General features: G+C 37.3%; 1 protein-coding gene across 1 annotated transcript in view; it reads left to right on the top strand.

Moving 5' to 3' along the window:
- Positions 1-13,332, top strand: part of TNPO3 (transportin 3) — a 73,277-nt gene that overhangs the window by 36,093 nt on the left and 23,852 nt on the right. Inside the window, exons 6-13 of the mRNA XM_066362643.1 lie at positions 205-380; positions 1,280-1,418; positions 3,386-3,532; positions 5,720-5,827; positions 7,513-7,604; positions 9,263-9,402; positions 10,131-10,322; positions 12,577-12,668. Of these exons, the coding sequence (XP_066218740.1) occupies positions 205-380; positions 1,280-1,418; positions 3,386-3,532; positions 5,720-5,827; positions 7,513-7,604; positions 9,263-9,402; positions 10,131-10,322; positions 12,577-12,668 (1,086 nt within the window). The remainder of the gene's footprint in view (positions 1-204; positions 381-1,279; positions 1,419-3,385; positions 3,533-5,719; positions 5,828-7,512; positions 7,605-9,262; positions 9,403-10,130; positions 10,323-12,576; positions 12,669-13,332) is intronic.

Below are 13,332 nucleotides of genomic sequence, written 5' to 3'. Positions count from 1 at the left end.
CAGAAGGGCTGATTTGCTTGTCATATGGGGAAATAGTCAGAAATAGTGCTGGAAAGATCAGTAACTATTGTCTCGTTGAAGTCCATGGCTTAGTCTGTAGGCATTTAAATTACATGTTCAGAAGCCTGCTATAACTTTTATACATTACTTGGATTATGGCTTAATGATCATACATACCCCTTCCCTATTTCTTCTGTTTCCCAGCAACAGGATAAGACATCATCCAACTTACATGAAGCTGCTTCAGACTGTGTGTGTTCCGCTCTCTATGCCATTGAGAATGTGGAGACTAACTTGCCATTAGCCATGCAGCTGTTTCAAGGAGTCTTGACTTTGGAGACTGCCTATCACATGGCTGTGGCACGGGAAGATTTAGACAAGTGAGCATTTAAGTAGCCCTAGTTTCACATACAATTTGGTATTCTTTCAGTCACTTTTTACCATTTATCTAGTCTTTGTGATTCTTTGTGACTGTGTAATTACACACACTGTATTCTAAAGATGGCCTGCTATTCTCATCTGAACCCAGAGTGGCAAATCAGATACAGAAGGAAAGATTGTAATCATGGAAAGTAGTGATTTTTTAAATGGAAATTTTTTTTAAATTTTTATTTATTTATTTTTTACAGAGACAGAGAGTGAGTCAGAGAGAGGGATAGACAGAGACAGACAGACAGAAGTGGAGAGAGATGAGAAGCATCAATCATTAGTTTTTCATTGCGCGTTGCAACACCTTAGTTGTTCATTGATTGCTTTCTCATATGTGCCTTGACCACGGGCCTTCAGCAGACCGAATAACCCCTTGCTTGAGCCAGCGACCTTGGGTCCAATCTGGTGAGCTTTACTCAAACCAGATGAGTCTGCACTCAAGCTGGTGACCTCGGGGTCTCGAACCTGGGTCCTTCTGCATCCCAGTCCGACGCTCTATCCACTGCGCCACCTCCTGGTCAGGCTCATTTTTTATACTTAAAAGGTGTAAGGCTCTAAGAATTAGGAATGAGCTATGAAGTATCAAGTGTGATTTGATGGGAATTTTATTCAAATGTTTAGTAATTGAGAATTTGAACTGACTTTTGTGTCATTTGCATATATGTATAAACGTGTATGATATGATATAAGGAATGGTGGATGTCATGGAGATTGGGGTACAGCATAGCAATAATCACTACCTGCCCCTTGGGCTGAGGATCCTTTTCTTTATCTGATTAACTATTGGTGAGTTTCTATGTATAATATTGAGATTTCTGACTTGGAGCTCTCATTTCTCTTTCATCTACAGAGTTCTGAATTACTGCCGTATTTTCACTGAACTATGTGAAACTTTTCTTGAAAAAATTGTTTGTACTCCAGGCCAAGGTCTTGGGGACCTGCGAACTCTGGAACTGCTTCTTATCTGTGCAGGACACCCTCAATATGAGGTAGTAGTTTTACTATGCTAAAACCATTGTTCTCCAAGTTTTATGTTTCGTGTTATCTATATTCCATTGTTTCCCATCCAGTTTTATACTTGTGGGAAATTATAGTCTTATTTTTAATTGATGGATGCAGGGATTTCCTCTTGAATTTTTTTTTTTTAAACATATTTTGGCCTCTGCTTTGAATCCTTTTGTCTTTATACCTGGTTAGCTGGGCTGATTGGTGTATGCACCTCAAGGAGTCAGTTAGAAAGAAAGACACTACCTTTCTATTGAACCCTTCTCTATCTCCAGCTATTCTTGAGAGCTTTACAGCTTTAAAGAAAAAAAAAAAAAGACCTATACCAAATATTAACAGCACCTCCACAAATCTTTTTTTTTTTAGATTTTATTTATTTATTTTTAGAGAGAAAGAGAGAAGGGGAGGAGCAGGATGCATCAACTCCCATATGTGCCTTGACCAGGCAAGCCCAGGGTTTTGAACTAGCAACCTCAGCATTCCAGGTCAACACTTTATCCATGCGCCACCACCAGTCAGACTTTTTTTTTTTTTTTTAATTTTTAAAATTTTATTGATTTTAGCCCTGGACGGTTTGGTCAGTGGTAGAGTGTTGGCCCAGCATGTGGAAGTCCTGGGTTTGATTCCTGGTCAGGGCACACAGGAGAAGTGACCATCTACTTCTCCACCCCTCCCCCTTCTCTCTCCCTCTTTCTCTCTTTTCCTCCTGCAGCCATGGCTCGATTGGTTCAAGCAAAGTTGGCCCCAGGTGCTGAGGACAGCTCCATGGTCTCACCTCAGGTGCTCAAATAGCTTGGTTGCCAAACAATGGAGCAGTGGGCCAAGATGGGCAGAGCATCACCCCATAACAGGCTTGCTGGGTGGATCCCGGTCAGGGTGCATGTGGAAGTCTCTGGTGCCCCACTTCTCACTTAATTTTTTAAAAAATTACTGATTTAAAAAGAGAGGAAGGGAGAGAGACAGAGGGAGAGGAAGATCAATCTGTTCCTGTATGTGTCTTGACTGGGAATCGAATGAACCTACATCATTTTCATATCAGGATGATGCTTTAACCAACTGAGCTATCTGGTTAGGGCTCCACAAATCTTAAGGTCCAAAAATTTTCTCCAAATTATGGATAGGAATGAAAGGGGATTAAAAGGATTTAAAGAGTCTCCTTTATTCCAAAATCTGGTGTTAAAATACCCTGCCTCTTTTAAGTTTGCTAGATTTAAATAAAAAAGCACTCTTTATTCAAGTACATAGTTTTACCTTCTCTTAATAGTATTAGAAGTGAGGAAGAACTTCCAAATTGGGTATTGTTTTAAATAGCTCTATTTTGGATCCTTGATGGGAAAAGGAGGGTACAATGGTCCTGTGATTCATTTATCATAAAAAAGATAATGTTTATTTGTTTGATGTAATCTAATGAGGATATCTAGATTTGAATGAAAGTCAAAACTCTTTTGAGAGGAAGTTTACCTCTACTTAGTAATTTCTCCTTAAACAGTGCCAGAAGTAAGATAAGCTGTGGGTAAAGTCCTTTTTCCCTTTCCCGTTCAAGAAAGTAGGTGAATGAAAAGTGACATGGTTGGTATGTTCAGGGATTTGCAGGTGGTTTATCTGGTTAGATATGCTCTAATCTCAAACATAAAATGGATTGACTTCAAAATTTGGGAAAAAATAGTTGAAGAGTCTTCTGTTTTTCTGTCTGTGTCTCTAAATTCAGAATCTAAAGTACTCTGGGAGAAGTTACCCCAGGACTAAACAGGGAATGTAAAGCCATGAATGGAGTTTTGGGTCTAACATGGGAAAATAATTCGAGGGAATGATAATAAATCTACTAGAGAAAAGGTGGCTTCTTGGTGGTTCCACTCATATTATTTAATAGTATGTCTTGTTTCCTTTATGGCTCTAGTAATGATAAAACTCATTCTACTGTATTCCTTTTTCTCTTTCTCTAATTTAACAGGTAGTAGAAATTTCCTTTAACTTTTGGTACCGACTAGGGGAGCATTTGTATAAAACTAATGATGAAGTTATTCATGGCATCTTCAAAGCTTATATTCAGAGGCTGCTTCATGCTTTGGCTCGACACTGTCAGCTGGAACCAGACCATGTGAGTTCCCTGCTCTACATCTTTACATCTTAGTTTCCTCCTCTTTTCAGTGCTATTTTGAAAAGGAACTTTTGAGAATAAAGCTAATGGTTTCTGCAGGTTTTCTGTCATTGTACATAGCTTAACATAGCTCAAACTGAATAAGTCAGTACCAGTATAATGAAGAGTAGTTGGTCTATGTGCAAAGAAATTAAATCTGCTGAGCCAGCAATTCTCCTGGGAATTCACCTTAAGTAATTCTGCAGAAGAATAAAAGAGCTGCTGTATGTAGACAGTATGTCTACATGGTAAACCCATGTCAAACAGTATAAGAAGAGTTATATCAATTGCAATTTAACAACTTGATGTTCCCTTATGCAGCAGTTTAAAATACTGACTGCCATCTGACCTGTGGTGGCACAGTGGATAAAGCATTGACCTGGAATGCTGAGGTTGCTAGTTCGAAACCCTGGGCTTGCCTGGTCAAAGCACATATGAGAAGCAACTACTATGAGTTGTTTCCCCTTCCCCTACTTCTCTTTCTCTACTCTCTTGTCTCTAAAATCAAATAAAAAAGAAATAATGACTACTGAAATTGATAGGTGATATGCTAAATGAAAAAATCAGAATATAAAATTTTATATTTTGTATTCTTAATAGTGTAAATATGTGGTTAGAGAAAAAATAACAATATTTCACAAAACAAAATATTTTTGTGAGAATGTGGAGAATAACACGATCTCCCTCCCATACTCATACATATTTTTCTTTATATTTATATTGACTTTGTAATTTAAAATACAGAAATAATTTATTTTCTTAGAAGAAAATATACTAAAATATTATAAAATTATATTTTATAATTAATTAATTATATTTTATAGTTCTCTCATTGGAGAACTCTTGAACCTGAGTCTTTGCTTCATCTCTTCAGATTTTACAGCATTTATTTTGTCCTTTGGTTATTAGGTTGGTTTATCCTTGTCCTTTCACTTAGGACCTGGAGTGAGTTCTTTTTCTTCCATTGCTTTCCATTAAATCTGACATGAAAACTGTCTGTTCTCTTCATTTTAATGTTAACATTGTTGTTTGAATCATGGTATTTTGTGTCTCTGCAGAACCTTAGTGATTATCTAGTCTAGTGGTTTTCAATGCTTTTTTTTAACTGATGCATCCTGTGTTTGTGACATAATATTTGGAAGCCTGGTAATATAAATAAAAGGCCATTCTGGTTTAAGTGGCTCTCCTTGCTTGATTCCTTTCTTTCCTTTGCTAGTTCTGTGGCACCATTTCCCTTGCAGGTAATTCCCTACACTTATAGATATGTAATGTGTCTGTTCACCTATATAAAAAGATTTAAGAGATTTTTATTCTGCATTTAGTTATTGTGATAGTGGTTTATTTTAGTAGATCTTGAACTATAAAGCTTCAGAGGCTTTTCAGTACTAAAAAGCTAGACCTTATCTAAAGGAGCTTATAAACTTTTTCTTTTTTTTTTTTTTTCTTTTTGTATTTTTCTGAAGCTGGAAACGGGGAGAGACAGTCAGACAGACTCCCGCATGCGCCTGACCGGGATCCACCCGGCACGCCCACCAGGGGCAACGCTCTGCCCACCAGGGGGCAATGCTCTGCCCTTCCGGGGTGTCGCTCTGCCACGACCAGAGCCACTCTAGCGCCTGGGGCAGAGGCCAAGGAGCCATCCCCAGCGCCCGGGCCATCTTTGCTCCAATGGAGCCTTGGCTGCGGGAGGGGAAGAGAGAGACAGAGAGGAAGGAGGGGGGAGTGGAGAAGCAAATGGGCGCTTCTCCTATGTGTCCTGGCCGGAAATTGAAACCGGGTCCCCCCGCACGCCAGGCCGACGCTCTACCGCTGAGCCAACCGGCCAGGGCTGAACTCTTAAATTACCATTCCTTCTATCCCACAACCTCAGATTTTTATAACAATAGAGCAAGAGGTAGCTTTGAAATTGAAAAAAAAAAAAGAGTGAGGTTTTTATAGTAAAGGTGCTAGAGGATAGGTTTTACTGACTTGAAATGCCTAAAAGTTTACTCTATAGTAAAATACGCGATTTAGGTGAGCTGGGTGATTTACCTTCTGTCCTTGGGACTGGACTATTTACTGGCCTTTTCTTCTTTTCTCTTGACTTTATAGTAGTCAGTGAGAGCCTTAGTGAGTTTAAAACAAATGTCATCTGATTTGATATTTTAGGAGGGAGTTCCTGAGGAGACTGATGACTTTGGGGAGTTTCGAATGAGGGTGTCAGACCTTGTGAAAGACTTGATTTTTCTGATTGGGTCTATGGAGTGTTTCGCTCAGGTAAGCCCATTTGGAGATTCTTACCAGTTTTAATGATCACTTTAATTGTGTTCACTTCTGTGTCTTCTATAAATGTTCCATTTTCCCCTTTGATTTCAATGGCTAAATAAGACAATAGATATGCAGGTCCCTAGCACACTGCCTGGCATATAGTAGCTATATTTATTCACTCTCTTACAAGCCAATTGCAGCCCATGGATGGTTCAGTTAGAGTTTGTTCTATGACGCTCGCTAATGAGAGCTGTTCCACTTGTCCAACTGGAGTGGAAGATCATAGATAAATTTGAAAGCCCCCAAGATACTTAAAGGGATTTTGGACTGAGCCAGGAAAAATAGCAAGGTTGTCTGCTTTAATAATTATGTACCAATTCCTGGCAGCTCTTTTAGTTATTTGGCATTTCCTTTGTCCACACTCACGGTTAGATTCCTGTGCAGTTTCATCCCAGAGCTGACTATACTAGAGTAGAAGATTCATAGTCCTGTGGTTTTCCTGACAATCAGTGAGTAACACTTTACCTTATAAGGTCGTAATCATCACCATTCCATATCACTTAACATGAGCATAATTTCAGGTGTTTTTCATAATGCTCAGTCATACTCTAAGCTCTGAAGTTCTAGTTTTGATGCTTTGTCAGCAATACTGAACTAACCTAATATTTTTGCAACCCAGCCATTTTGTGTATTTTGGGACATAATCTGATCTAGAGAGTGTTAATAAAACTATAACCATTTTACTTTATATTAAGCAAATTATGTTTATTGACCTGATTACACAGGGTTGGGGATTGTTAGAAAAGAGTGAGATCCCCAGATCACAGGCAGGTGACCTGTGTTCAGATTTCAGTTCTTCCCTTGCTGGCTCTGTGGCTTTAAGCAAGTTTCTTGTTCTCCAGATCTCAGTTTACAAATTGACATCAATCATCAGTGTTGTCCAAGACGTGTTCTGTGGAACACCTGTCCCATGAGATACTCTTTGTAAAAAAGGTTCTGTCATCAATTAGAAATGACTTAAGTAATATATTAAAGGCTCTGTGAGGTCCTCCAATAGCAGAAGTATTTAATTTTGTATTACTAGCAGTATCTGTTATTTGAAAGAATAAATCTTGTTTAGACTAACAGATGGATATACCCTGGGAAATTTCTGGACATCTCTAAATATTCTGCTTGGTCTCCTTCTTACCCCATCTCCCACCCCCTTGTTTGGACATGGTTATGTGATAGGTGCTTTTAGACAGCTACTTTTTAGGAATTTAATCTGTACTACTAGTTTGATGCAGATAATAGAAATGTAAAGCCAATGCATATGTAGAGAATTCACATTGCATCTCAATTTTAAGTGTTTATGTATTTATCAGTTATTATCGGGACTAGAAAAAAGACACTCATGCAATGTTTTATTTTTTCCATAATGCTCATTTTGTGGGGGCAGAAATAATTTTGGTATACCTTTGGGGACCTACATGGGTTTACATCAACTATTTAATTAGTAATTACTTATAGAATAATAATCAGTGAACCTGTGAAAAATGAAAATAATATCCTCCTCTGACTCTGAGAGACAACGAATTAGATTTAGAAACAAGGGACCAGATTTATTTTAACTAATAGGACTTTTTGTTTTGTTTGTTTTGGAATTCTATTCTGTTTTCCTTTTAATGGATCCGTAATCCACTCTTCTTCTCTAGTTATATTCTACTCTGAAAGAAGGCAACCCACCCTGGGAGGTGACAGAAGCTGTTCTCTTTATCATGGCTGCTATAGCAAAGAGTGTTGATCCGTGAGTGTCTAATAAGTCTTTTGCTGGGAACTCTGAATATCAAAGGAAGGAAAATTATACCATTTTTCTCACGTGGTGTATGTCAGAATGTCTTCTGTAATCGCTTTCTAGTCTTCTGACTTCTGGAGCTAGTCCAGAGTAGCATGCATTGCTAATACCCATGTTTTAACCACTTTTCCTAGAGTTAAAATTACTTTGTTCTTGATGCTAGGAGAATATTGCTGATTTATTTTTCTAAATGAGGATCCTTTGTGAAAGTTGGTATAATCAAAAATATTGTTCTTTTTTTCTGTCTCAGAGAGTCATTTGTAAGTTTCAGAGAGGCATGGCTTAGGCACCATTTTACCTAAAAGAGTAGCAGAATCTAAAGTAAAATTTATTATTTTTGTTATTGCCATTGGAAAATTTTAAATTACTAAATTTTATTTCTAATTGCTTAGCATAGAAATTCTATTTATGATTTTAACATGAACCCCTAAAAACAGAGTTTACTTTGTGATGTGAGTTTATAAATTGATGCTAATATCTGTTAGGTTTTCTTGTATTAAGATCAGTCTCTATTAAGTTGTGGTCCTGAATTACATGCTATCCTATCTGCTCTTAAACCTGTTTTGGTGTCTTTCGGAGCTTTCATTGACAGCCTGAAGATGATTAAAATCACTAATATTCTAACTGATATGTGTTGGTGTGAAAAAGGGTAGGTAAAGAGCATCAATAATTAGTGTCCCCAGGAAACAAGGCATAAATGAGACAAGATTTTATTTTGTTTTTTTAATTTATCCACATCTCAAGCCATCTACATGATTGTAATTTTTAGTATATGTAAAGGATTTAATGGACTTAGTTTATCTGCAGAGTGTACTCTTGCTCTAATTCAGGATATTAACTTACATTTTAAACATCTCTCATTTCTGAATTATGTTCTACCACTTTAGGAGCATCTTCACGCTGCTTAAATAACTTTAGCTAGCATTCTTGGGAGTGAATAAAAAGAAGAAAAGGAAAAAATAAATTCATGGAGCTGTGGAAAGTGTTTGGTTAACTTTAATTTTCCCTTGTGTTCCAAGTCAGGGTACTTTCATCTGTTCCTCCAGCTTGTGTTCTCGTTCCTTTAATTAGTAAACTGGCCTTGCCATGCTCAACAGTCCTCAAAGTTCCTAGTATCCAGCTATAAGAAATATTTTGGAGAATAACATCTAATAGGAAATGGTCTATGCGAAGTATTCATTCATTTACTTAGCCATTCAGCAATATTTATTGAGTGCCCACTATGTGCCAGGCACTGTTCTAGGTGCTGCAGATACAGGAATAAATAAAATGGAGTCTTTAAAAGAAGACATTTACCCATAAATGCCTGCCTCTCCAATTTGAAGAGCCTTATTTGATAGTAGCCTGTGTCTTTAGACACTTTCCTGACATTCAGAAGATTAAGGAGCAGTGTGTTTTTCCTGTGACAGTGATATCTTTCATTTCTTTCTTTTCCCCTTTTTTTTAGGATTAAAAAGAACTTTCATATCAAGTATTCAGTACTTTTATTCAAATGGTTATTTATTTAGAAAGAAGTCCTTTAGCAATGATTTGTGTCATTGCAGCCTGTTACTTGGTCAGATCCTAATCTCTGAAATCAATAACTTGGAATGCTTGCCTTCTGTACTCAGGGAGAACAATCCAACTCTTGTGGAGGTCCTGGAAGGCGTTGTCCGGCTCCCAGAGACTGTGCACACAGCTGTGCGGTACACCAGCATTGAGTTGGTTGGAGAGATGAGCGAAGTGGTTGATCGAAATCCTCAGTTCCTTGGTATGTGTGAACTCTCCCCTCAGCCGCTGCAGCCTCTGATTTCTCTGATTTCTTCTTCCTTTCCTTTACTTTTGCTCTTGTTTTTCTGCTTTCTGTTTTATTGCCAGGTGGAATGTTTCTAGACACTGAAAAGAAATATATTATGAATTAGCCCATAGTTGATTTGCTTTATAGATATTCATATTTATAGGAACACTTACTTATATTTGGTAAAAAATAAAACATAATTCTTCTAGAAGTGCTAAAGATCCATCTGCATGTTTTAAGGGCCTTTACAGCTATAAAGAAGCAAGTATAAAAGTGTCAGCTTTAGATAGCTACCATCATTCTGATGAATGTGAGCTAGTTTTACACAGTGATTCATCTGCTAGTATAATGGTAGCTCTCTGAGCTTTACATTTTTTCTTATATTGCCCTTTTCATAATATTTGGATGCTCATATCCACCAGTGGTTTTCCAGCCATGCTCTGTGAAGCTCTAGCAACAAGCAGCAGTAACAGCCTATGAGAAAATAGATGGAAGATGAGTAGAACTCAGGGCTCCCTGACACTGTCAGTGAGATCAGCTCTGTTTTCCCATTTTATACATTGAGGTTTGAACACATTTTGTTTTTTAAAATGGTTCTTTTGCTTTAAAAAGAAAGGGAATGTAAACATCTGTTCTAACAAACTAGAAGTTTTCCTTGAGTTTCAAATATGTGATATGTACTGTGTGGCTTGTTTCCTTAGATCCTGTATTGGGCTATTTGATGAAAGGCCTGTGTGAAAAGCCTCTGGCTTCTGCTGCAGCCAAAGCCATTCATAACATTTGCTCTGTCTGCCGAGATCACATGGCTCAGCACTTTAATGGACTCCTGGAGATCGCCCGTTCCCTTGACTCGTTCATGTTGTCTCCAGAAGCTGCTGTGGGCTTGCTAAAAGGTATTTACTTACTTAAGATACTAACCAGGAACAGTCTCCTGTACACCACTCTGGGGGTTATCCTTATATCAGTCATATCTTAGTTTTTCAGTTGCAATTTACTTAGTGATGTTTAAGGTAGCTTTTCAACTCAGTGTAAGGTATTGATTACATGTACAAGCATCACAGAGTATTTTAAGGCTATAAAACAAATTCAAATTGCTACAGTACATATAGCACCAACCTAGACTTTGAGTGGAGAAGACTCATATGAAGTGAACAAGTTCCTTTTTGAGTTGAGGAAGAATACAAAGGGAGACCAAATCTGTGATGCCATAGCAAAGAGGTGAGGTTAGGTGAGTGGAAGTAGAAAGGTAGTGTGCCTGTGTCAGTCCAACAGGTCGAAGCCAACGTCCTGGTCTCTCTTTGTGGTTCTTAACCATTACTGATCAGCTTACACCAAGTGATTGCCTTCCCAGAATCAAGCAGCAAGAGTGGTCAGGAAGCTCTGAGTAATAGAACTAAAGATAATATATATATATATTTTAAGGTTTGCTTATTTATTATTTATTTATATATTTATTGATTTTATAGAGAGAGGAGGAGGGGAAGGAACAAGAAGTATCAGCTCATACGAAGTTGCTTTACTTTAGATGTTCATTGATTGCTTGTTATGTGTGCCTTGACTGGGGAAGCCCAGGGTTTCGAACCCATGACCTCAGCATTCCAAGTTGATGCTCTGTCCACTGCACCACCCCAGGGCAGGCTGGGAACAAGTTTATTTTATGAGTGTTCAACTGTTGACAATTGACTGGTTCTTAGAAAATGCTTTCTAACTAAACTTGCTGAAACAGATTGAAGTGTCCTGTGAGGTAGTAATCCTTACAGCTGGTAGCTGAGAGGGGATGGGAGTATGTCAAGTAAAATTGTGGGTAATATGACCTGTGCAGCATCTTTTAAGCCTATGTGAGTGGCTGGCAGTGTTGGCAAGACTGGATGACCTATGTGTGAGCCAGCTCTGTCCTTTCTTACTTACCAACCAGGGTTAACTGTATCTTCCAAGACAGGTTTTCTTTGTGCAACATAGGGTTTTGTTGTTTCTCCTCATAGGCATCGATCAGTAAGGAACTAAATCAGAGGCAGTTATTCTTTGTAACTACTACTGTGGTTATTGCTGCCATCTTGTCATTTTCTATTGAAATTTAACCTTGATGCTGAAGTGATGTTTAACCTGTAATAGAACTTGGCGTCCCAGTTTTTAGTGGTATCTTCTAGACGTAGAATACTGTTTTTAGTACATTCTTTTCTGTAGGAATAAATTAAAAGGAACACTTATATTTAAGTTAGGTTTTAACTTAAAGTCCAGTTTTAAACAAAAGTGGATACATCCATGCCTGATAGGCTGTTAGGAAAAACCATTCAGTTTTTATTTACATTTGAAGATTTATGGATTGATTACTGTTTTTGTTGAATAACATTTCTGGAGATGAGAGCTAGTCAAGGGATTTTAGGCCTGTAGGGCCCTCATCTAACATGTCATCCCTTGAGCTTGGGGAAGGTGCTGCAGCAGTTGGGAGGGATTGTGAAAAGAGGGAGGCCAAGTGGGAAGAGCCTTGGCCCTCCAGCCCCACTTTAAACTATCTCTTTTTTTTTTTTTAACCTATCTTATTGGAGTTCCAAGTTTAGATTTTATTTGGGGAAAATGTAAGGAGGGAGGCTTTTGCAATTATTTAAAAACAAATAAAAAGGCAAACTTATTTTTCTGCTCAAAGCACTCATTTTATAGATAAAGAAACTGATGCCCAGAGAGAATGCTTTAGCCCTATTTATAGAATTAAATCTCTAATTTCAGTTTATTCTTTCAAAAAAATATATTTATATTTCTCCAACTTCTCTAATGATAAGATTTGCCTACAGTACTTATAAAAAATAAAGGTTCTCCTTGACCCACTAAAATCAGAATCTCCAGGACATTTGAGAACCACTGTACTATGCTATATAAAAATAGCTTTGGCATTGGTTTTGTGGAGTGTTTATGTCTTTGAAGAATTGGAAGGAGAGATATATTTAAACATCTTTAAACCAATAGGCTGCTATTAAAAAAGAAAACCACACCAACCATCAATAACAAAATATTGCAATTTAAAAAACAGTGCTGATCTTTTTGAAAGAAGGAAATGAGTCAATATTTCCTGTTAACCACATGCTGTAGACCATGAATTACCTTGATTCAGCTTTTATTTTCTTTATGGGTATCTCTTCCTTTGTCTTTCAGGGACAGCACTTGTCCTGGCCAGATTACCGTTGGATAAGATTACTGAATGTCTTAGTGAACTGTGTTCTGTTCAGGTTATGGCACTGAAAAAGGTGAGTTCAGTTAAATAAGGTGTTTGCATGTTAGAAAGGTAAAGACAGAATTATTTATTTACATGTGATCTTTTATCTACCTAGAAAAGCCAAAAGAATAAACTGAAAAGTTATTAAAGTTAATAAGTCTATCAATGTAGCTGCACACATGGAATAAATATTTAAAAATCGATAGATTTTCACTGTTATCAGTAAAACCATGTAGAAGATATAGTAGGAAAAATACCATTCAAGTTGATGACAACCAAAACCATAACCTACCAACTTTCCTTGGTGAATATGTAGAGATGCCAGTTCTTAAATTACATCTATGGTGCAATAATAGTGAACGTACCAATAGGGTGTTTAGGAGAACGCGACAAAATGGCTCTAAGATTATCTCTTAATGATATGCTGATGGAAATGTCTAAAAAAATTTTAGGAAAGATGAAAAGGGGCAACTTGCCTTTTCTTAAAATATAAAGCTAAGGTGGAATGTGACTATAATAGAGCTTATATAATATATAGTAATGCTATATGTAATCTGTACTTTAATATATAATTTATATAATGTCTCAATCATAATAAAAGTAAATGGAAAAAAATTAAATGATGTCTTTTTTTTGTTGTTTTTTTTTCTGAAGTTAGAAGCGGGGAGGCAGTCAGACAGACTCCCGCATCGCCT

Source organism: Saccopteryx leptura, chromosome 2 (genome assembly GCF_036850995.1).
Source record: "Saccopteryx leptura isolate mSacLep1 chromosome 2, mSacLep1_pri_phased_curated, whole genome shotgun sequence".
In the NCBI taxonomy this organism is placed as follows: Eukaryota; Metazoa; Chordata; class Mammalia; order Chiroptera; family Emballonuridae; genus Saccopteryx; species Saccopteryx leptura.
This window is presented reverse-complemented; position numbering and strand designations above follow the sequence as displayed.